Source organism: Seriola dumerili, unplaced genomic scaffold (genome assembly GCF_002260705.1).
Source record: "Seriola dumerili isolate Sdu_G_001 unplaced genomic scaffold, Sdu_1.0 BDQW01000002.1, whole genome shotgun sequence".
Taxonomy (NCBI): domain Eukaryota; kingdom Metazoa; phylum Chordata; class Actinopteri; order Carangiformes; family Carangidae; genus Seriola; species Seriola dumerili.
The window spans coordinates 5,122,132-5,144,433 of NW_019174257.1; the positions used below are offsets into that span (position 1 = coordinate 5,122,132).

The following is a 22,302-nucleotide window of genomic DNA, read 5'->3' on the forward strand; positions in this document are numbered from 1 at the left end:
TTAATTATGTCATGCTTTCTTTGTGAAAACTGTAAACACAGGCCTCTTGAAAACACTTCTTCTAAAGTTCCTGTTTGTGTTGCTGAACATGAGGGTGGACATTGCTTGACTATGAGTTTGTGTGCATGTGTGTGTGTGTGAGAGTGTGACTCATACTGTAGCTGGTCCAGTGCTACCCTCTCCTCCATTGTTTCAGTGTTGGGATGGCTGGCCTGACTCCCACCACAAACACAATGGGGAAGGAGAATTTAGCAGGGCGATCGGGACTATTGATGATTCATATGTTTATATCTCACCTTCCCAACTCTACTCCCTTTTCACCACAGCCAACCCACCCCTACCCCTCTTCCTCTCCATACCCTTTAATAAAAAAGGATGTGTGTCTGGTGTTGGGACAGCGAGCACCTTTGTGTGCCTTGTCAACACACAACAGACAGTGGCCAATAAAGAAACATAAAACACTATGCCAGAAAAGACTTTTAAGTCATTTACTGTATTGAGGCTGCTACAGTTCAGCTATACTACTGGAAAGGGAAAATATAAGTTTAAATACGTTACACTTTTCAATGTCCTGTGTATTCCGAGAGTTATTTTCTGATAAATGCTCTATTTTTTGCTGTATGCGCATTTAACTTTACACTTTTTCTCCCATGTACTACTTCAGGCACTTCAGGTTATTTACTACATTTCCTACAATGCCTTTCAACAACATTCAGGAAGCAGATATGATCTTGCTGGATTCAATCAAACACGGGCATGAAGGACAAGGACGGCATTTTATTGTTGTTAAATTTCAACTCATGCCAAAGTACAAAACAGGAACAACGTCTGCAAGTTGTACCTCTGTGGCGGGGACACTAGAATAGAATAGATACTAAAAATCAACCTGCTGCCCCAAAAATGACTCCATAAATGAGCCTCAGCGGATCTGCATCACAACATTTCAAAGAGGCCTGAAGCAGTCATGAAGGCAAAGAATCATCCTCTTCTCGCTCTCGAGTTTTTATTTAGAGATTTCTAAATGTGAACAGCAGCAACAACACAACCGAATGTGACTCACAACTAGAGGTTGTTGCATTCTGAGGCTGACGTGTCCATTTTTGAGAGGATATTATTGTTTCAAATCTGTCTTGAGTAAAATGCTGTGTAACTTTATACATATATTTAGTCCGTCCACCTGATAAAAGTGGAGCAGGGAGGAAAATACCCGTGACATTTTGAAATGTGGTTTCGCTGTTTATTTTAGTCATCTAGGGACAGTTTTTTGGGGGGATCCAGACAGGTTTTTCTGCCTCTCTGTCTCTATCCCTTTTTTTCAGTTTTGTCTCTCTGCATGTAGCGGGAATGGCAAAAGCAGAACTGAGGGCCATTAAGTTGAGGAGGAACTGTATTAGAAGTCTTGTTCCCTGGGAAAGCTCCCAGCTGAGATGGGACAGCCATATTGGATAAACAGATGGCCGGGAAGAGGAAAGGACAGGCGAGGAGAGGTGAAACAAAGAGGGGAGATGAGAGAAGAGACGAGTAGAGGAGGAATGTGGAGAGAGCTGAGGAGAGGGAAGGAAAGGACGGGGAATAACAAAGACGAAGAGGTAAAGGAGAAAAAATAAAAGGTGATTGAGTGAGAAAGGAGAAGAGAGGGGGTTTTTTTTGGTAATAAAAGAAAAAATCCATTATTAAAATTTAAAAAAAAGGAATTATTTTAGGCATAATTTTAATGTAAATTATATTTTTTAATACGTTTTCAAAATATAACCAAAAACTAACAGTTTACAAGAGCAACTGCTATTGTGTTGTTATAGAAATGAAGGTAATAAGACAATGTGTTGAAGTGTTCAGAAAAGATTCATTTTGCTCAGTTGAGCTCTTAAAAAAACCTTAAAACTTAAAGCTCAACTTAAAAATTCACAAATTTCTGAGAATCTGCTACATCTGATCTGCTACAGCCTAAAAACTGAAATGAGCATTTTAAGCAGTAGAATTATTTACACCACTGACTGTTTGCTGCCAAGTTTATTCGACTCCTCTAAGCGGCTGCACGTCAGTCAATCACACGGTATGACAGATCCCTGGGGTGGGGCAGGAGGGGGGCTGATGTTCACATCTCACACCTGAATATTCTCCACTTATAGATTTACCTGAGTGAATAATGTAAGGTGCTGTGATGCACCCCACTCTGCCCCGCTGCATAATTTCACCCCCTCCTCACCTCCCCTCCATCTACATCCATAAATATTACATGAATTTTCTTTTGGTGAAATTATCCTTACACCACTCACCCGCCCAGTTCAGACTGGAGGGTCTTTTTCTACAGTCTTAGTTATCCTCCTCGTACACACACACACATACACACACACACACACACACACACACACACACACACACACACACACACACACACACACACACACACACCTTTTTTTCCATGACCTATCCAGGAGCAGTTTAATTTTCAAGGTGCAACCAAGTGTGTGTGTGCATGTTTCTGTGTGTGTGCATGTGTGTGTGTGTGTGTGTGTGTTGGGAAGGGAGGGGGGTGTATTACCGCTGCCCTGCTTTGACCGGTGATTGCACCTTTTCTTTTTTCTTCACACCCCATAACTAAGTGGAAATTAATAAGCCGTTTTAGGCGTGATCTGTGAACCCTGGGAAGTGGTATATCTCTACAACCCTCCACACACACACACACACACACACACGCACAGATACAGAGCCTCAAGCAGCAATGTCTGTCTTGTCAGAGGTCAACGGTCCCCCCTCCCGGCACCCCAATTCTGACAAACTGCGGGCGTGATGGGGTTGGCGGCCGCACGCAGTTGGCAAAGATTTGTAACTGTGTCCCTGGTCCATTGCATTTGAATTATTCTACAGGATGTGATGCACCCTCCAACACATGCGCGCACACACACACACACACACACACACACACACACACACACACACACACACACACACACACACACACACACACACACACACACACACATACCATACCATGCTTGCTTTACATTAGTGGGAAGAAAAAAGGTGTAGGGACGGATGGAGAGGGAAAGAGGGATGTAGGGAAGGACACGTGGAGTTTAAATGAGTTACAGAGGGAGAAAGAGAGAGAAGAGCAAAGACTGTGACAGGAGATTGAAAATGAGCAGCAGAGAGAGAGAGAGAGAGAGAGAAAGAAAGAAAGACAGAGTGAATGATTTGGAATGAGAAAAGACTTGGTGACCATGAGAGAAAGAGAGGACAGACATCAGAGATGGAGGTAGAGCTAGAGAGAGATATCGGAAACAAAGATGGAGCGAGAGAAAAAAAAAAGTTGACTCTGAGAGATGAAGAGAGATAGAAAGAGACGAGGAGAGAGAGAGAGAGAGAGAGAGAGAGTGAGAAGGAGATAATGAAGGACAGCCAGAGGAGGACAGAAAGACGGAAATGAGCAAGAGAAGAAGGTTGGGGGGGGTTAAATGGGAAGATGAACAAGGGGCTGCGAGAGGCAGCGACCAAGGGCAAGAGGAGGAGGAGGAGAGGAGCATGGTGAAGGACAACAGGGGAGGGTGAAAAGAGGACCGGTAGGTTGGCGGGGTGGGGGGTGGGGGGTGCAAGGGGGGAACAGGTGGAAGGTTAATGGGCCTGGAGCGGATCCACCAGACGCTCTTGGGCTTGATATATGGGCCCAGGGCCTGGCGCGGGGCGTAGGCTTTCAAAGATATATTATTTCATTTGAGGAGCAGCACCATTCTGGCCGACAAGCACCCCTCCCACCCTAAACCCAAACCCCCCCCCCCCTTACCCCTGCTTCCACCAACACCCCCCACAGCCCAGCATTTGTCCAACTGATAGATGACATGCACCCGCCCCCACCCCACCCCAACACCACACATGGACAAATACACATACGGTATTGTACCCCCCCCCCCCCCCCCCCCACCCCCCCCCCCCCCCCCCCCCCACACACACACACAGACATACACTCATTGCTCCAGTACAGATTTTTTTAAATTTAGTTAATTTATTGATTTTCTATGCACAATTCTTTCTTTCTTTCTTTCTTTCTTTCTTTCTTTCTTTCTTTCTTTCTTTCTTTCTTTCTTTCTTTCTTTCACCCCCTTCCTCACCCCCTCCACTGTGCTGTCAGTCTTCCTACCAGGCTGCAGGCAGGTCTTATGGCCGCCTGTGTGTTTTTTTAAGTTGCTATTTTAGTGGTAACAATATCTGTTTGATCAGTAGCACTGGGTAGGAGCAGGAGTCTGGTGGTGGTGTTGGGGGGCGTGGGTTCAGGGGAAGGAGAGGATGGTAGGGGTTCACAAAGGCCTCTTTTCATTCATAAATTATTGATCATCGCACAATACATCACTCTCTCTTTTTCATAAATACTGTAAAACAGCCCTCCTGATTTCTTTCTTTTCAGTACTACCAATACAAAATGGAAAAAGTCGATTTTTGGATCAGTTTTGAAGACGCAGTGTGCAGTCAGTCAAAGAAAGAGCGTAAATCAGACATAACTGAGGCTTCTCTGTTCCTGGAAGTCTACAGGTTGGACTTACTGAATGTGTTCCTTCTGTTAAAATGTCCCTTAGCCATGGACGCTGAAACCAGGAAGCACTACTCCCACAGGCCCCACAGCTTAAACATGTACATGTATGTGTCTCAGGTGGATACCAGTAATTGAAAAAGTCCTTATTCCACTGTGTGCACTATGTCGAGATAGCAATTGCACACATGTGTTTAGTGTAAAGCTCTTATGGCGTAATATTTTTTCTCTGTATCAGTATTTATTTCCTGGCATAGCCAAAGTCATTTTCCAAAGCATTTTCCAATAGTATCTGCCATGTTTTGGCTGTTCAACTGCAGGCGACCACTGATCTAACATAGATCGAATTTTCCACTGTCCCCCTCACATCCCCTGATGGCTGTAGACAGAGCTTTAAGATACAGCCTTTCCAAATACTGGAATGGTCCCGTAGGTCCAACCCCAGGGGACTACAGGAGGCCGGAAGGAAGAACAGGAAACTTGTTAAAAGAGAAGATTTAAGGTCGCCCATCCCAGAGGAGCGGCAGCTATAAGGAGACGACGGGGGTTGGGAGGTTTTAGCGTGCACTAGGTCTGCTCATCTACTTGTTGCTTTGATGAGGGATGAAAGGCTGTCATGAAGTACAAGTTTACAGAGCTCCGGGCAATGATAGACTCAACCGTCCTCAACAACATTTTCTCTTTCTCTTTCTCCTTCTTCCTCACTGAAGCAATGTTAATTTTTCTTAGAGGTTCAACATTTAGCTGAAATTTTCACCCGGATTTGTGTGAACAGGGGAATACACTTGCTTATGGACAAGAAATGCAACCGCTGACAGAGGGACATTGTTGCATGGATCAATTGTCTGCACCACCTCGCTAAACCTGTAGAAGAGATGTATTTTTTAACTTCTATCTGTCTCTGTATTTCTCCATCTCAACCTCCTCTTCAGACCACTGCTGATGAAGTAGCAAAAAAAGCAAAAATTGCCTCCACCTCCTCCATAGTTTTTCATTTTCAAGTAAGTTAACACAGCCTGATTGACATTTGCGAGCACTTTGGGCATTCGGCAGGAGAAAGAGCTGGTTGTGTTTAAGTCTTGTTTGAGGACGATCAGGGTAAAAGCCTTTTTTATTGGCAGGTCATGCTGCTTGTTAAGACGGTGACGCAGGTGACTAGGCTGTGCTGTTAGCCTCGGTGGCCCCGAACTAACACAGTTGTTGTTTCACAAGTTGGCAACAGTCAGTCAAATCAGCAGGGAGAGAGAGATAGATTGAAAAGCAGAGAGAAAGTGGGAATGAGAGACAAAGAAAATGGGTAAACAAAGTGGATATGGGGACTTGATTTAGTTGGCCGGGCTGCTAACAAATCAACTCAACAGCGTGCAAACACTTTACACACTCCATCGAAAGTACAAAGCAACTTTCCCCCCTCCCCTCTCCTCCTCTCTGCCGTGCTTGTAGTTATGAGCCATGTTAAATCTACAGTTAATGCAGGAAATCTTCCCAAAGTGCCTCCGAATCAGAAACTCTGCAAGCCAAAACAGTGGTGCTCACAGTTCACAGCAGCAGAGGACAAATTAGAAGTGATCCTCGTAAAAAGTATTGTTATCTGCAGGCAGGCTGGGTGGCTGAGGGTGGCAATATGTTGTCAGACGAGTGGTAAATATACAGACAGAAGTGCTGGCATTTTGTTTCTAAATAGCTCCACGCTATAGGATTTCCTGGAGGTCAAAGGGGCCGAGGTGTGGCTGCTGCTGCCTTACGCCGACCCTCAACCTCTAAACTAAACTCACCACGCAGAACTATGCAAACCTTCCAGCTAATTTATCTTCCTCTTTTACGCCCGCCTACATTTCATCTTTGTAAAAGACACAGTTTGGAAAGTATCAAAGCACCAATAGCTATAAAAAGGACATCCATTCGAAGGGTTTCACCTTGTAATAAGAAACCCAACATTTGATGACGGTCTGTTCGTATATTCATATCCTGGACAGAATTAAAAATTATATATTCTTTACTGGAATAGCAGACTCTTCATGAGTTCCATTACTCAACTTGAATAAGACAATTGAAAACTACTGTCTGGAGGGCCAAACATAAAAAAATGTAATTAATAATTCTTAAAATACAATCATGGAAGTGCCACAATAAATAAATAGTAGGCCAAATCTTGCATATCTTTTGGGATACTGAATGGCAAACTTCTTCAGGCAAAGATTTTGTTTCCCAAACTGAGTCTGAAACACAACCCCTTTAACTGGCTTTTCAAGTGAGTTAAAAAAAACAAAAAAACACAAAGTGCCCCCAGCTTCTTATGTTCCGATGTTGCGTGGCCTCAATTATCTGCGTGTAATCCAGCCTGCCTAGAGGTTGTGCCTGTGTCTGCCGCTTTCGTCACTGGGCTGTCAGCAGTTGTCCCCCAATGTCTATTTTTGATGCTTATTTATGGCATGTCTATTCTGGACAGGGAGTGGGGAGGCTTTGGAGGGGAGGGGGGGAGGGGGGGTCCAGGAGACAATAGATAAGACAGTGGTGGAGCAGAGTCGACAGCTTGCCGGGTAGTTTTACACAACTCAAGAGCTGAGGGGTATTTATATTCAACTGGTAAGGCCGGTGATTGAATTTGCACAGCGATGAGTGATGCATGCAGTTCATAGGAGTAACACTAGACATTGTGGTTGTGTTGTGACGACGGGTAAGAAATTTCAATGGGGCCGCACGCCAAACAACGACCCAGCCGAGAAAATGGCTTTAGCTCCGCTGGCAAAGTAGGACAAAGACACCTGTTCCCTATCCCTACTTTAAGCGTTCCTTTCTTTGCTGGTTTTAATTTTCCTCTTGCTCTCCTCATTTCGTTTACACCACACCAGGACTTTTTTATTACTCTCACACCATTCCTTCTTCCTCACCTCTCCATCTGTCAATCTCTTTCCCTATTTCTCCCAAAACGCCTTAACTGCAAACCTGGCACGAGCCACAAATAAATGATTCCATACATTTGCAATAAAGGCATGGTACTAAAAATAGGCATTACAGTACTGCGTTCTTTTAGGATTGCGCCCTCTCAGAGGGGGATAAAAAGAGGCTTTTCAACCGAGCTGAAACAATGACGAGCAATAAACCAAATATGCAGCAAGGGGACTTGCTGAGAAAGGTGTCGACAACACCGTTAAACCTCTGGAAATGAACCAGGGATGCTGAACAAAAACCAAAAAAGACAAGGTATCAGGTGGCAAGCCGCAGTCTCACCTTCCCTCAGGCCAATACTTTATACGCCACATGTTGCACTGCACTTCCCATCGGCAGCAGAACCACTAGGCCTCATACTGCCGCAGCAGTGCTATAGCAAGATGGCTCTCCTCCCTAACGCAGATGCATTCGTGGCAGTTTCTGTCATAGGAGACCTGGAGATGCACTTCAGGAAGAAGCAGAGCTCCATCTGTTCTGCAGCATTGCGGGTTTGATGACTGGTCTTCCTTGTACTTCAACTGTTTACATATCACAAGAGCTTCGGAAATGCTCAATTAGTTAATTCAGATATTTAATTTGGGCATCAAAGGCTGTCATCTCTGGAGCTGTGCCACATTTGGATGAGAACTCACAGCTGTCTGCTCTAAAACCCCGTTAAAACTCCCAATCAAAAAAAAAAAGAAAAAAGAACCCCCCACACCCCCATCCCAGTGCGTCAATCCCTAATGGGAATCTGTGTCTCCCGCCCTCTCAGACAGAAAGCATCACCGCGTCAGTCTCTGCATTTTAAAACAGCTTTAGTCTTCTCAGCTACGTTAAGGTATATTACATACTGTATATGTGTGTCTGTATATGTGTAGGTGTGTGTGTGTGGGGGGGGGGGGGTTAAGATAGACTGTCTCTACTGTCCTGAATAATACAAAAGGGGAAAGCCTTTAGCCTGTTGTCTTCTTTGTCTCCTGTTTTCTTGTCTTGTTTTCCTCTTAATGCAAAGACAGCCAGACGAGGATTATGGGGTAATTTCCCACAGTCAATGAAAGTCACACACACACATACACGCACACACACATACCCAGCTGCACAAAAACACACTTGTTTTCATGCGCATACATCCTGTTTCTCACTCACATCTGACAGAGTCATGACCATTTAATAAAGTGAATGCAAAACCCCACTTTTAACCAACAAACACACACACACACACACACACACACACACACACACAGAAATCTGCACCTACATTCACACCTGCATACATACACGCTGACCTCCTCACCTTCTTATATTGCATCCTACCTTTCACACTCAGCACACAAACACCAAGTCATAAATTGCAGCATTAACTCAAATAATGATTGCACGGCATGAAAATCCAATGGCTGCGGCTTAATGCCCAGGAATCGCCTAGTAGATTAAGCTGGGTGTGTGTTTGTGTGTGCTTGGGGAGTCTGTAGTGGAGGGGGAGGGGTGTTGATGGATCAATAGGATTTCTATGATCAGTACCTCCCAGCCAGGAACCATATAGACAGTCAGCTAGCGCAACTCATTTTACATTTGGATGGCATTCATTTTCTATGTCTGCATTTGACATAGGAAAGGCGGTGTATAGCAGAGAGTGGAGTGGCGGGAAAGGAGCAGGAGACTGCACATGTGTGTATTTAAGTGTGTATAGACAATACTGCCAAGCATTTGTATGTATTTCTATGTGCAAGTATGCAGGTCTTAACATGATTGCATCCGTGTGTGTGTGTGTGTGTTTGTGTACGTATTGGAGTGAAGAAGGAGGAAGGGTTACTTTTGGGAGATGCCGTTCCCTGGGCTGCATGCGTATTAGCGGTCTAATGTTCATGTGAATAATTGATTAGGGCTTCTCTGTCTTTTTGATAATTAGTTGATAGCTTCTTAGCTTTAAGCCCTGAGATTTCACGTCTGTGTGTATGTGAGAGAGTGTGTATGTGATGGGGGGTAGGTAGTCTACTTCTGAGGTATCCTGAAAACAATAACTTTCAAAAAAGAAAAAAAAAAAAAAAAAAAAAAAAAAAAAACTCAATTCCTTTAAGCCATGCACTCATGGATTAACTTTCCCTCAGAAATGAGGCAACAGTACATACGTTTCTTTCTCATAACCTAATTTTTTCTGGAGTTCTCTCATTTTTTTCTGTAGTGCTTCACATATGATTGCTGGATAAAGTTGAACTCAACTCACTTTTCTTTAGACACTGTATCACCAGCATGACTGAGATGGACCTTCTCATTTCATATACGCTTATACTAAAATACTGCCAGACATTACCTGAAAATTTTGTACATATCTAGTAAACAGACTCGCCATAGCAAACAACAATAAACATTGCTTGCATGAAAAGATATCTATTGAAATTCATGTCAAGCCTCTCACTGCTCTGTTCTCTTGCCTTATTGATTTTTCTATCTTTCATATGCTTATGCATCAAGTAAAAACGGAATAGGAAAGTTTGGGCATGGTTGGTTCATCCTCAAATCCCTGCGCTGATATCAGACAGAGAAGAGGGTTTGTTGCCATCGTCAGCGACCTTGAGAAAACGAGACGTTCTTCCCCCTGCAACACACAGACCCACAGAGATACTTTGTTTTTCCTGCCTCATGAATGTCATGCCAGGCTTCTCGTGTATTCTCACAGATATGTGTTCGTGTGTGCATCTGTGTATGTGTGCTTACACTGGCTTAAGCTAACAAATTAACCTTGCAATGATCCATTATTTTTTACCTGTAACAGCTGTTGTATTCTTAAGATTCTTCAGCATCTTTGTTATTTATTCATCATATACTTACATATTTATTAAGGACACAAATTGTTACACTGGTTTGCTTGATGAGCAGCTACTGCATTTCCTGTATCTGTAGCAGCCCATGCAAAGCAGGAAGACCTTAATAGGCCCTCGTCTTGTTTCCTCTCATCTCAACAAGGCTCAGGACAATAGGATGCTGTATGGAATAAAAGGACAGATGGGGGAGGGAAAGGCGGGAAAGAGGGCATGTCCAATCATTGGCCAGGTTTTTGTTTTCCCTTTCTACCACAACCCTGGGACAAGAAGGTGAATGTCATGAATATCGGGATGTGTCGACAAATGAGAAGATGTGAAGACGGGGAGAGGGAGTGTGCATGGCCAATCGAAAGCAGAGTGTTCCTCAGGGTCAAAGGTCAGCCCCCAGAGTCTGTTAATGTAGTCACCGTGGGAACAGATCAATCTCAGTGCCCCAGCAGTATCGATCAGACGTGGGCACATGCACACTTGGACACACACTTAGACACAGACAAACATTCTTTCTGACACACAAACAGCATTCATTCGCTCTTACAAAACACACTCTCTCTCTCTCTCTCTCTCTCTCTCTATCACACACATACATACACACACACAAAATACCTTAAATAATGTTTTTTTTTTGCACAGAAATAGTTTGAACTTGAACGGGAAAAACAGACTTTCTTTGACGATATTTGATCTTCTTGTAACAAAAATGCTACATAGCATTACAAGTCACATATTTAACAAGGCCAACCAGTCTGACAAACACACTCAATGCCTTTGTTACTACAAGAAACACGAAAGGACACTGCTAATATTCACCATCTTCTTTACATTTACTGAAACTGATTTGGAAAATCCTCATAAAATGATGAACAATGATCATCTCAAAGCCATATAACTAATGGTTTATTCAAGGGCATGAAGACACCATTGTTTAGTATTTAAGTCACAACTGATTTTCCACTCATATAGTTAAAGTAAGCATAGCGGTACTACTGTTGAGTCAAATATTATTTATGCCATCCTCTAATGCAAAAACGAAAAAAGCATGGGGACCCAGGTCTTCGGCTCCCTTATGTCCCATAAAGTCTTTGCCTTAGTTCGACTAAGTCATGCACATTATCCACTTGTTTACCACAGCAGTTCTCATGCACTATGTGCCACATATTTTCCACATCAGTCTAACCTCAGCATTGTGTCATTTGTGTCCTACACACTAAAAATTCTTCTGTGAATTGAAGGATTGTATGGTCTCTATTGCCTCATATTCTCTTTAAAAGTTTGATGTCAAAGAAAATCCACATGATGTTTACACTTAACTTGCTCTACAGTACCCTGAGTGAATATGTGCTGTTGAAACACCGGTAGTAGTACATGTAAGTGTTTCTAAATTGAGCTTTAAAAACTGACTGAAATACACAATTCCAAAGAGCAAAAGTAATTTTTTTTCTTTCACAGAAACTGTTCTTCTTAAAGTCAGAAAAACGCTTTTCTACAGACACAAGGCCTTCTTGTGACAACGGTGATATTTTCTGAGCTCACAGAATGCCTGTGGCATCTCTATGGCTGTTTAGGGACATAATAACAGTCTAGGGTTTCTGTGTGCTCAGTTGGAGATAAATCCACAGGCATTCTCCACTACCTGATATGTTGGATTAGAGATACATGCAACCAACAAACAGGTGCCAGTGACATGAAATGTTGATGAGCATGCACATAGTGATATACTTGTCATGTACGTGTATACATAGCATACATTCAAGGTGCAAATCACAGTGAGTGGTATCAAGCTGATGTTAAGTCTGCTAGCTTTAGGGAGATATGCATTAATGTGTCTATTGCGGTTTTTGTCTTTGATGGCAGAAAAACAATGGGTCAATGTTGGTCTAAAATCAGTCTGCATCACACTACATTTAAGAGACTAAACTGTCGAATGATGGTACAAGGCAAATTTTTACCTTGACCGTACTAATGAAGGACGTACTGCACATTAACTATTGTCCAAGCATCAATAGCGAGAAAGCTTCAAATGTCTTTCATTTGTTATTGAAACAACAGTGTGTGTGTATGTGTGTGTGTGTGTGTGTGTGTGTTTGCATGTTCACTGGAAAACCTGCATCCTAAAAGTCATTTCATTATCAGGCAAACATGGCAGGTGACCAACAGGTGTATGAGTAGTAGAACTAGCGGTTGCTTTTTCCTCCAACCTTGTCTGCAGGCTGACAAATTTAGTTTTACTGAATCTTAGTTGTTCAGCATATTATCACCAATGTTATCATTCCTCTCTTCAGCAAGCAGCCCTCTCCCCCCAGCTAGCAGTGCCACCTGCTCATTTTCCCAGCATTCTTATCACCCCCGCCAACCTTTGCATCGACACCCAAATGGACTGTATGCCTTGATAAACAAGAGCTGGTTTGGGAATAGGTGAAGGAGGGGCAAGGAAGTGAAGGGGGATAATCGTTTTCATTCTCATCCACTTCTGCAGTCTGTGGAACAGTAACATTGAAACCCAAAGCCCACCTCTCCCCACCCATCAGGTCACATAGCTGGAACATCCTAGGGATTTAGTCACTCACGTCGCCATTTTTTCAGATGGATGCAACTCTATTTGCGGCTTTTGAAAGTTATGGCTGCTAGAAATGATTTGCATTGGTATTCAGTAGGTATTTGCTGCTTTATTTGACTTAAAATAAGACACAGGTTTGAAGATGCTCAAGTGACATGATTTTTTTTTAAAGGACAATTTACCTCCTTTGTAATTTGGTCTTTGTTTAGAGACAAGAGGAAGGGTAATATGCAAATAAATACACTGGTAATAAAATTTGAGCTTAGGTCAACAGGGCTACATGCGCTTCCACAGGAAAAAGTATCAACCACCTCATGATTTGTGAAACACTGATGACCAATTAACTGAACAAAATCCTATTGTTGGCAATGGAACCCCACACTGAGACTCTTTTCAATTAAATTACCAAGCTAAACTGGAAATGAGCTACAGTACGTTCAAGCACGGCATAATTAAGTGTTCGCAACACTCTGAGAACAACAGGCGCCGTTCTAGGTGAATTAATGCCTGTTCCCAGGTGAATACAGGGCCTGTTTGGCTCAAGGCGAACAGATGCCAAGACAGGACTGCACCAAAGGATGGCTGCTAGAGACGCATGAGCATTGATGTCAGCTTCAAACCTCACCTGTAGTACTCAGTAGACAGCATTGATTCTTGTCCAGCAGAGAGAAACAGAAGACGGAAAGACAGAAGCACAGCTATTGTTTATGTACAAGTCGTTTGAGGCAGATAAACTCATCGTCTGCGTGTGTGTCTGTTCCCCCCCCTGCGTTAAAAAAAAAAAAAAAAAAAAACCCGATTCTCTCCATTCATTAAGGCTCCACAGAAGGAGATTCCATTAATCTGTTCATTAGGCCACATCAAAAATGGAACTACTTATTAAAATCAGATCCAGCTGTGTACTCTCGTTAAAGCCCGCCGTACCGTACGAAGCTTAACAATGCTCGTGGCACTAGACCAAAACCCGGCCACAAGAAAGGGGGGAAAAGATTCTACTACATTGGCCTGTTTTGACTCAACACACCATGATAATTGCTCTACTCTTAGCAGGGGGCTATGAATAAACATTACTTTTGTCAGGGAGCGTCTGAATGCTCCATTTCCAATTAATTTACATTTGCCCAGAAATGGAGGGAATATCTGCTCTTAATCTCTATGTTTTATTTTCTCAATTTCCCCCAAGTCTTTTCTCATTCTCTCATTCCCTGTCTGGCACTTTCATTTGCCCCCCCACCCCCACACCCTCACTCTCTTTCTTTTTCTAACTCTCTCTCTGGAAAATCCCATTAATCTCAGCCAGTGGTTTTGAACAAAAGCTATGGGCTAAGCGATTGATCCGGGCATTGATCCCACTCGCCTGAACGATCATAAAGGTGTTAAATTGGTTTCTTGGAGGATATGTATTTTTCATTGCTGGCTGCTGCAAGTAGAAGTTCCTGCTTGGAATTTTTCTCTTTTTTTTTTTTTTTAACCAAACACTGGTGATAATATTAAAATATTAAATAGATCACACCTTGAAAAGTAGCATTAAATGTGGATTTTGAGGCCAGTTTGAAGTGATTTCTGGGGAGTGTTTTTTCTGCATGAGCATGAACCTTAGAAGCTAAATCCTTATAATGAGATTTACTCCGTCCAAGGACAGGTAAAAACTTGGGATTGTCAAAATGTGCACATTGGAAGCAAAAAAAGCAAACACCTTCATTGATATTGCTGTGAATTATTTCTTGAATTGTTACTGTAAAGCTAAATTCGTATTTTGAAAGGTTTTGACATGGATAAGTGTTGAAAGGCCTCTGTTTTGAGAGAGATAAACATTAATGTTCATCGGCGGCGCATGCAGTTGGTTTGATTGCAGTTTTACAGTGGCATACAAAGACGAACTGTATGGGTTATATTTCTGTATTTTCAAAGCAGCACAGGTGCTAAAAGACATCAGACCAGCGTGACAATTGTATTTATTCTAATGTAAGTGAGAAAGAAAAGTGTTTATTAAACTAAATGAATAGGCTGTATTCAATTTATTTATATTCATTATGTCTGTCTTTGATGACCTTCCTTGCTCTCTGATAGTTTTAATGAGGGCATTCGAATTTTGCTTTTTGTCCTATGCTTGAGGCTCCTCCGATATGGGACCACAAAAAAATACATGTATAGAAAGGAGGAGGAGGGAGAAAAAAAGAGGCCATGATACTGTCAAAACCCTTAGAAAAGGTCACTGAAGCTTTGTTTGTTATTTTGTCAGTTTTATGTTAGTAATCCATTGTTAGTCATAAAATGGCAAACAGTGATAACAGTGATAATAAGTGTGTTGTGTATCACCTAGAAAAATGGTGAGAAACAACAGCACAACAAGTTTGTTTCCTGAGTCAATGAGTCAACATTGCTGGAAACAGTAACAACTGGCAGTGTTATCTTGAGATAAGAATTAACCAACTAAATATGTCATCTGTTTTATTGCTCCTGTGTAGTTCAAACAAACTGCTTGTTTGAACTTTGTAGTGTCATGTTCTGAATAAATCAGTTTTAAAGATCAGCAATCAGCCACTGGCAATCAGCCAGTGTTTTACTGACTGTATCGTCTCTGCACGGAGATAGTGTTCAAGACTTGCCTGCACAACAACACAAGACGAATCGGTCGTCAACTCCATGTCAGAAAGTTCATATTATCTGAGCGAGCAGGCAGCAGATCTTGTAAAATCAGGCGCCATGAATGTTGCTCATTTGACAGAGCAAAGGAAGAGCTTGTCAGGGAAACAGCTCGTGTCGCTGGCACTTAAAAGGTCAGCAAACTGAACCCCAACCCCTGGCCTGCCCTCACGCCTGCCTGTCTGTCACCAGTCCCCCTCTTCCAGGCGGGTGTCCCCTGCCCTCGTCTAGGCTCCTATCAGCCGCCGTCATCCCCTCTGAGCTGCCCCTCTTTGATGACCCAGGCCTCTTGTCAGAGAAGAGCTTCCAGGCAGGCAGACTGAGGACAGCCCTTTGATGAGGACCCCGACACTTGCCAGCTTCACTGACATGCAGGGGGGGTTCTTTGAAGAGCCTGGGCCTTACATGTACCCATCCGTCCACACACACGCACATACACACACACACGGTTACATGTTCTTCCAGGGTCCTTAGATGGAGGGACGAAGAGAAGAGGATTGGGGCACAGCACAGAGAACTCCCTCCTTTGACTACCTTCCTTGCGCTCTGATGGTTTTAATGAAGGCATTTGAATTTTGCTTTCGTCCTGTGCTTGACACGCCTCCAGTATGGGACCACGAAAAATAGATGTATTAAAAGGAGGGGGAGGGAGACAAAAAAGAGGCCGTGATACTGTCAAAAATGTTTGAAAAGGTCACTGAAGCTTTGTTGTATTGTGTCAGATTTTCCACTGATAAAAGAGAAATGGGAGATGTGGGACATTCCAAGACTACGTTTGGGATTTGTTGCTGCATAATCTCACTACACCATTCCTTTATCATATTCTAGGAACAATTTATTTCAGTGCAGGCATGACAGAGGCATGGCGGTTGGGTACGCAAAACCACTTTCCTACATATTGGGTTTTAATAGTCAGAAGAAAAGCAAAAGAAGTATTTAAAAGGAAAAAATAAACTGCTACCAAATGGCAGCTGTGGCCAAAGACAGCCAAAGTCATGCATCCTCAAGTGTTCATGTCCTCCAACTGTGTGTATGATCTGGCTTCACTGCGTCAGTGTTATGGCACAGTATTGGGTTATAGATATGGGATCAACACTGATTCTTAACAGCACTGTTTTTACCCCAGTTACGTCCAAACCAATCATAACAACAAGCAACAGACTTGGCCGCAGCCAGTGCCGTGTCATACAAGGTAATAAAGCGTTTGATGCTTGTTGGCAGAGCTAGAGTTGTTGACAACAAATTAGTGCCTGGGGTCACTGCAGATTTTGACAAATGAATCCCTGTACAATATCCAGACAGCACGAAAAAGAAATTCCTTTCAGCAGTGTTCACGCTGCACCTGCCTGTGTCACAACATCGATCCACATTCTTCACCCTGCGAGTTGTGGTTGACATTGGCGATGAACGTCACAGACCGTTCTCACAGACTCGAAGCAACAAAGTAATTCACATCACCACAAAACCGCAGTGTGCCCAGAAAGACACATCGTTCCCAAAGATACCACAAAGAGCACAATGTTTGTTGACAGAAAAAAAAGGGGGAAAGAGAGGAGAAAGAGCCTCTCATACATTTTCCTCATTCCTTCCTTCTCAATGTGGCCTTTTTTTGTGAGCGTGGCTATGTGGAGTAATGATTAACACAGCCAGGCATGGGAAGAGAGTAGCGGTTACAATAGAGGGGGTTGTTTCTGGTGCACAAACCAACCGTTTCACCTGTGTCAGCTTCCCAAGCTCACCTGGCAGGTCCCTGGGAGCCAGCGGCTGGCATTCAGGACGGGGGGGGGGGCTACTTAATCATTATCATCTGTGGAATCACTCAGAAACTGCTGGCAATTGGCAAACAGATAAAGCTGGCAACATTGTTAAATCAAGCACGTAGCAAAGTGCTTAACTGAGTGTGGAAAGGTTCACATGAGAAAGCTTTAGAGTGTGTACAGGGGACTTTTGAGCTTTGTGTAAGGTTGAAAAAAACAATGCCCATGGTGTGCATCTGATCAATAGCGATTGACCTGTGAGCAAGCTTACCTTGCAAACAGCTGCCTGTGATATTTTCAAGCTCCTGAGGCTGACACTGTGCCTCAACTTTTTATTTTGAGGAAGGGACACTTGACTTTATCCTTTGTGGTTGAACTGGAGACTTTTAAAGCTTAGGCTATACACAGTATAACAAGACATAACTGCTGTAACAAAATTAACTTTTATTTCTTCAAGGATATCCGTCTATTACCAGCATTCAAAACTAAATATTCAGAATGATTTTATCCACCACGTAGACTACATTACATGTAAAGAGATTGGAGATGTTGATGTTGATGCAGCAACAAATCAGCAGTTTGCATAGTAGCGAAGTACATATACACTAGTTTCCCATTTACAATCAGTCCAAGGTCAGGTAAGCTTATAAACATACATTTTTAATATTTCCAAATGAAGCCACTGGCTGGAAACCAGAAAAAAAAAAAAAAAATTGAGAATTGGTGTGCAGCACTCGTCCCTGTGTTGATATATGTTGATGTCAAACCGGTCACCAAAGCAACTAGCCTGATAACCCATTGCAGCATTCATTGAACAGCCATAAACATAAGTTGAATGACTGGTCTTACCTTTAACAGACTTTTCTTGCTCAATAGCCTGTGTCACAAAAACAACTCTCCATGTTGATCCTCTCATAAGCTTTCACCTGCATGTATGCACAACTCACACAGAAACTCATCTGTACAGACAAACTTTACCTTCTACAGGGGCTGACACAAAATAAAAAAGGGCAAGCAACTATCTGCAGCGACGACAGCACATATTACTTAACAGGAAGTGTCGTTACGGCTGTGTAGGAGGAGAAAATCAAATAGTTGAACTGATGTTTTTGTTTGTGACTAGGTGGACGACCAGATGAAGCTGCTCCAGAACTGCTGGAGTGAACTCCTCATCCTCGACCACGTCTTCCGGCAGGTGGTGCACGCCAAGGAGGGCTCTATCCTATTGGTCACCGGACAGCAGGTGAGTTGGTTAAACTTCACCCTGGAAACTACCTCCACCGTTTCCTTTTTTTCCTCCTACAACCCTGCCGACCGTGCATCAGCTGCTCCTCAGGGGACCCGCTACATCTCAACAGTTCCCTTAAAGCGTTATTGATCACTCAGCCGCACAGGAGTCCCTGCCTCATTAAAAATAGATTATGTTTATAGATATAAACTAATGTCACCAGGAGAATCAATTTTGCATTTTTTTTTTTTTTTATCTCAGTAAATGAAGACTCCGGCATGTAGGTAAATAAAGCACTTAGTTACGCAGACTGCAACATAGTGAGTAGGTTGGCAGATTAAAGAAAATGTGGCTAAGTGTGGTATTTTGTTTTACTGGAGCCTTTAAGGAAGTTGGGGGGAGCTGATGCCAGAGGCCCAAATGGCTCCCATACTCACTGTATCAGGATGGTGTGGTTCTGTTTTTGCTTCATACACACACAAGCCCAAAGCAACAGAGACAACAAAAACTGAATGTATGTGCGTGCATTATCTCATGCACACACATAGGAAAGATAGAATAATGCACCTCCAAATAAAAAGAGTACACATGCACATGCACATTTACAGGCAAGACTACAAACAAAGACATGACACTTCCCATCATGAATAGGCCTCTGACCAGTGGTGTGGCTGTCAGTGAGATGAAAAGTCATTAATTATTGATTGGCTGGCTCCCCAAAACATTGCTCTTAAACAAAATCTTTTACAACAATAGATAGCGGATTAAATATTGGAGCAAGTGCACTGAGTACAAGCAAGGAATGGAAGAGGGAAGAAGGAAGAGCCAAAGAGAAGGAGAGATGTTTGGGTAACAGGTGGTGGAGAGTGGGAGAAATGGTGGAGGAGGAAGTCAGACAGAAGTGGAAGAGGATGGTTGCCCAATAATCGCAGGAGGAAAGGAAGGGGATGGAGAGAAGAGATGTGGGAGTGAAGGAAATCGATTGAGGCAGAGGACAAAGGACAAGAAGTGGTAATGACAGGGAGGAAGGAGGAAAATATAAGAGGAGAGATGGAGGACTGACTAAGGGACAGTGGCAGGGAGAAGAGGAAGAACTGACAAAGAGGTCTGTAGAGAAAAGAGAAGGAAGAAAGGAGGAAGAAAGGAGGAAGAAGGAAAGGCAGAGAAGGAGTGAGGAAAGAGAAGGAGAAAGAATGGCAAAAAGGAAAAGGCGAAGAAGGCAATGGTGGTCGACCTACATGAAAGAAAAAAGAACATAGAAAGAATCGTATGAGAGAAAGAGATGGAGGTATGTGAAGGGAGAAGGAAGAAGGAGGAGGAAGAAGAAGGGATCAGGGAGGAGGTGATGAGGCGAAGAGGAGAGGGCAGTTTGAAGAGACTAGAGCAGTAAGAAGAAGGAGGAGGAGGGGCTGATAGTCAGGGGAGGTGCAGGACGGCGGTTTCGTTTGCATACTTTGGTTAATGAACAGCTGGTGTTTGGGGGGGCAGTGGGGAATGTGTGTGTGTGTGTGTGAGAGAGAGAGGGAGAGGGAGAGAGAGAGGCTCTGAAACAGTTCATTATCTCCTATTATTCTCTGCCTGGCCAGGGGTGACAGCACAGTGATAACACCAGGGATATTTAGACCACAGTAGCAGCATCACCCAAAGCAAATGCCACACGCATGCACGCACACACGCACACGCACACACCACATAATGACTGCTCGGGCCAACATACTGCACTGTAATAACTTAATTGTTACAATATGCTAATCATATTGGTGTATATGATGTTACATATTGTCCTGAAAAAATATACTATAATAATACATTATAATATTATTTTTTCACTCCCAGCCATTTTCTTGGATAATTGTACTGAAGTTTTTGCGATTTTCTACTTTTCATTTCATTCATTTTCCGCTCAAGCTCAGAGAGAGGGATTGAACTTTATTCTGCGGGTTAAGACAGATATCCTTGTACTTTAACCGTCAAAAAGTTTGAGCTCAAAAGATTGACAGTGTGGCTGTACCACATGACTTAAATAACTTACCAGGCCCAGTAAGAAAAGGCATGACTCAGTGTGTTCTTATGTTTTAAAGTTAAAGTTAAAGAGCCACAATCATGGTAGAAAAGTCTCTTACAGCTGTAGCAGTTTAATACGTGCTTCACAGATAAAAATCAAAAGACTTTGAGCCTTCAAACAATGTATAATTTGTCAAGGTTGTGTGATGACTGAAAACACACCTAAAATAGCACGACCAAGTATATTTGTTAATCATTTTTTGATCAATTACAAAAAGGCAATTTTTCTATCATAAAAGTTGAAGTTGACAAAGTTTGCATTGGGAACCACTGACCACTGATGTCCTCACATTGGCAGATATTTTCACGTCTTTTTAGAAAAATATGACATGAAGAGAGAGGATTTGTTCAGATGGAGAGTTTAGACAGATGTTTCTCCCCTTTTGCTTTGAATCAAGCTGCTCTCGTCAGTCATATGCTGCACTCATACTGACCTTTGAAAAGAAATCCATGGTAGCAGCAGATTTACTGTTATAGCCTGTCATTTGCTCTCTGTCTTGCTCATTCTCTTGCCCTTATGTTGCTTGCTAATTCCTGTCTTTTTCAAATTTCTCTGGTTTTCGTTTTCTGTACTGCTGCATATCATCATGTCACCAAAAGCAGTGAGAAATGGCCATGAGTGTTTTTTTTTTCAGTTTTGGGTTGAAGTGAAGAAAGGAGGCTTGTTCTCTATCCTGTCATACGACCAAATGCAAAGTGGAACTTGTCAAAATGCATGCAAACATGAAATGACAAAGACCGGACTGAGCTGCTGAATGATTAAACAAGGCCTCGCAGCTTTGCAACCAGTTTTCAGTATGAAAATCCTGATATTTTGATAGCACAACGCTCCTGGTGTACATGAAATTCAAATGATGAAGAAATGCAAAAACAGACGTTCCTCAGCCAGCCGCAGATTTCTGTGCTTTCAAACAAGGTACATTTTCTACACACATCAAACCCCTGTACGCATCAAACCGATCTCACCTTCCACACTCATCTTTAATGTTCAGCTAAGATCGTTCATCGTATTCATGATGGGTTAAGATTTGAAGGTTTATTCATATATTTACTCTATGTCTCTCCAGGAGGGATAATAAAGTAGTATTGATTGATTGATTGATACACAGGTCACCAGGGTTAGTGCTAAGTCTGCTATAGCGACATTATAGCGTTTTTTTCCTTCTCTCTTTTTACTTAGGGCTAGGAAGCAATAACCCAAGGCATCACTATCAACAGTCCAATCCTTCAATGAAGTTATTTCATGCACAGTTGATTTTATGTAAATTGATTGACATCTTGGAAGGGGGGCAGTGTCTGCTTCTCACAGAGTCATAACTCTTACCGTCTCGAAGGTGGCAAGAGCGAAAGAGAGTGGGACAAAGGAGTTAAAGTAGAGAGGTAGAGTAGTATATTAAGAATGGTGTAGTAAAAGAAAAAGGCAAGAAAGGGAGGAAAGAGGACAAAAAAGAGAGATGAAAAACATGGTGCATTGTTAACATTTACTCTGACCCCTCTTCAGACAGATGAAAAACAGGCTCCAATCATCCTATTTACACGATAAATAAATTCCAAATCCAGGCTGTTTTTAATTGCAAATGGGAGCTCGCAGGGACCTTCTTCCTCCCTGAGCTTTAGGAACTGCGCACGCCAACATCTACCTTCCCCTGGAAACCCTCACGCAGTCAATTATGGTAATGAATTGTCAATAAATATAAAAATTTAATATGGTCCTCCTTACTGTGAGTGGCAGCTGAGGACTTGCCTCCAAGACAAATGTGCTGCGGCTGCAGTTA

General features: G+C 42.7%; 1 protein-coding gene across 1 annotated transcript in view; it reads left to right on the forward strand.

Annotated features, from left to right (window-relative positions):
• The window catches only part of nr5a2 (nuclear receptor subfamily 5 group A member 2), a 67,200-nt gene that overhangs the window by 21,163 nt on the left and 23,735 nt on the right, over positions 1–22,302 (forward strand). The window contains exon 5 of the mRNA XM_022745364.1: positions 18,359–18,478. Coding sequence (XP_022601085.1) covers positions 18,359–18,478 — 120 coding nt within the window. The remainder of the gene's footprint in view (positions 1–18,358; positions 18,479–22,302) is intronic.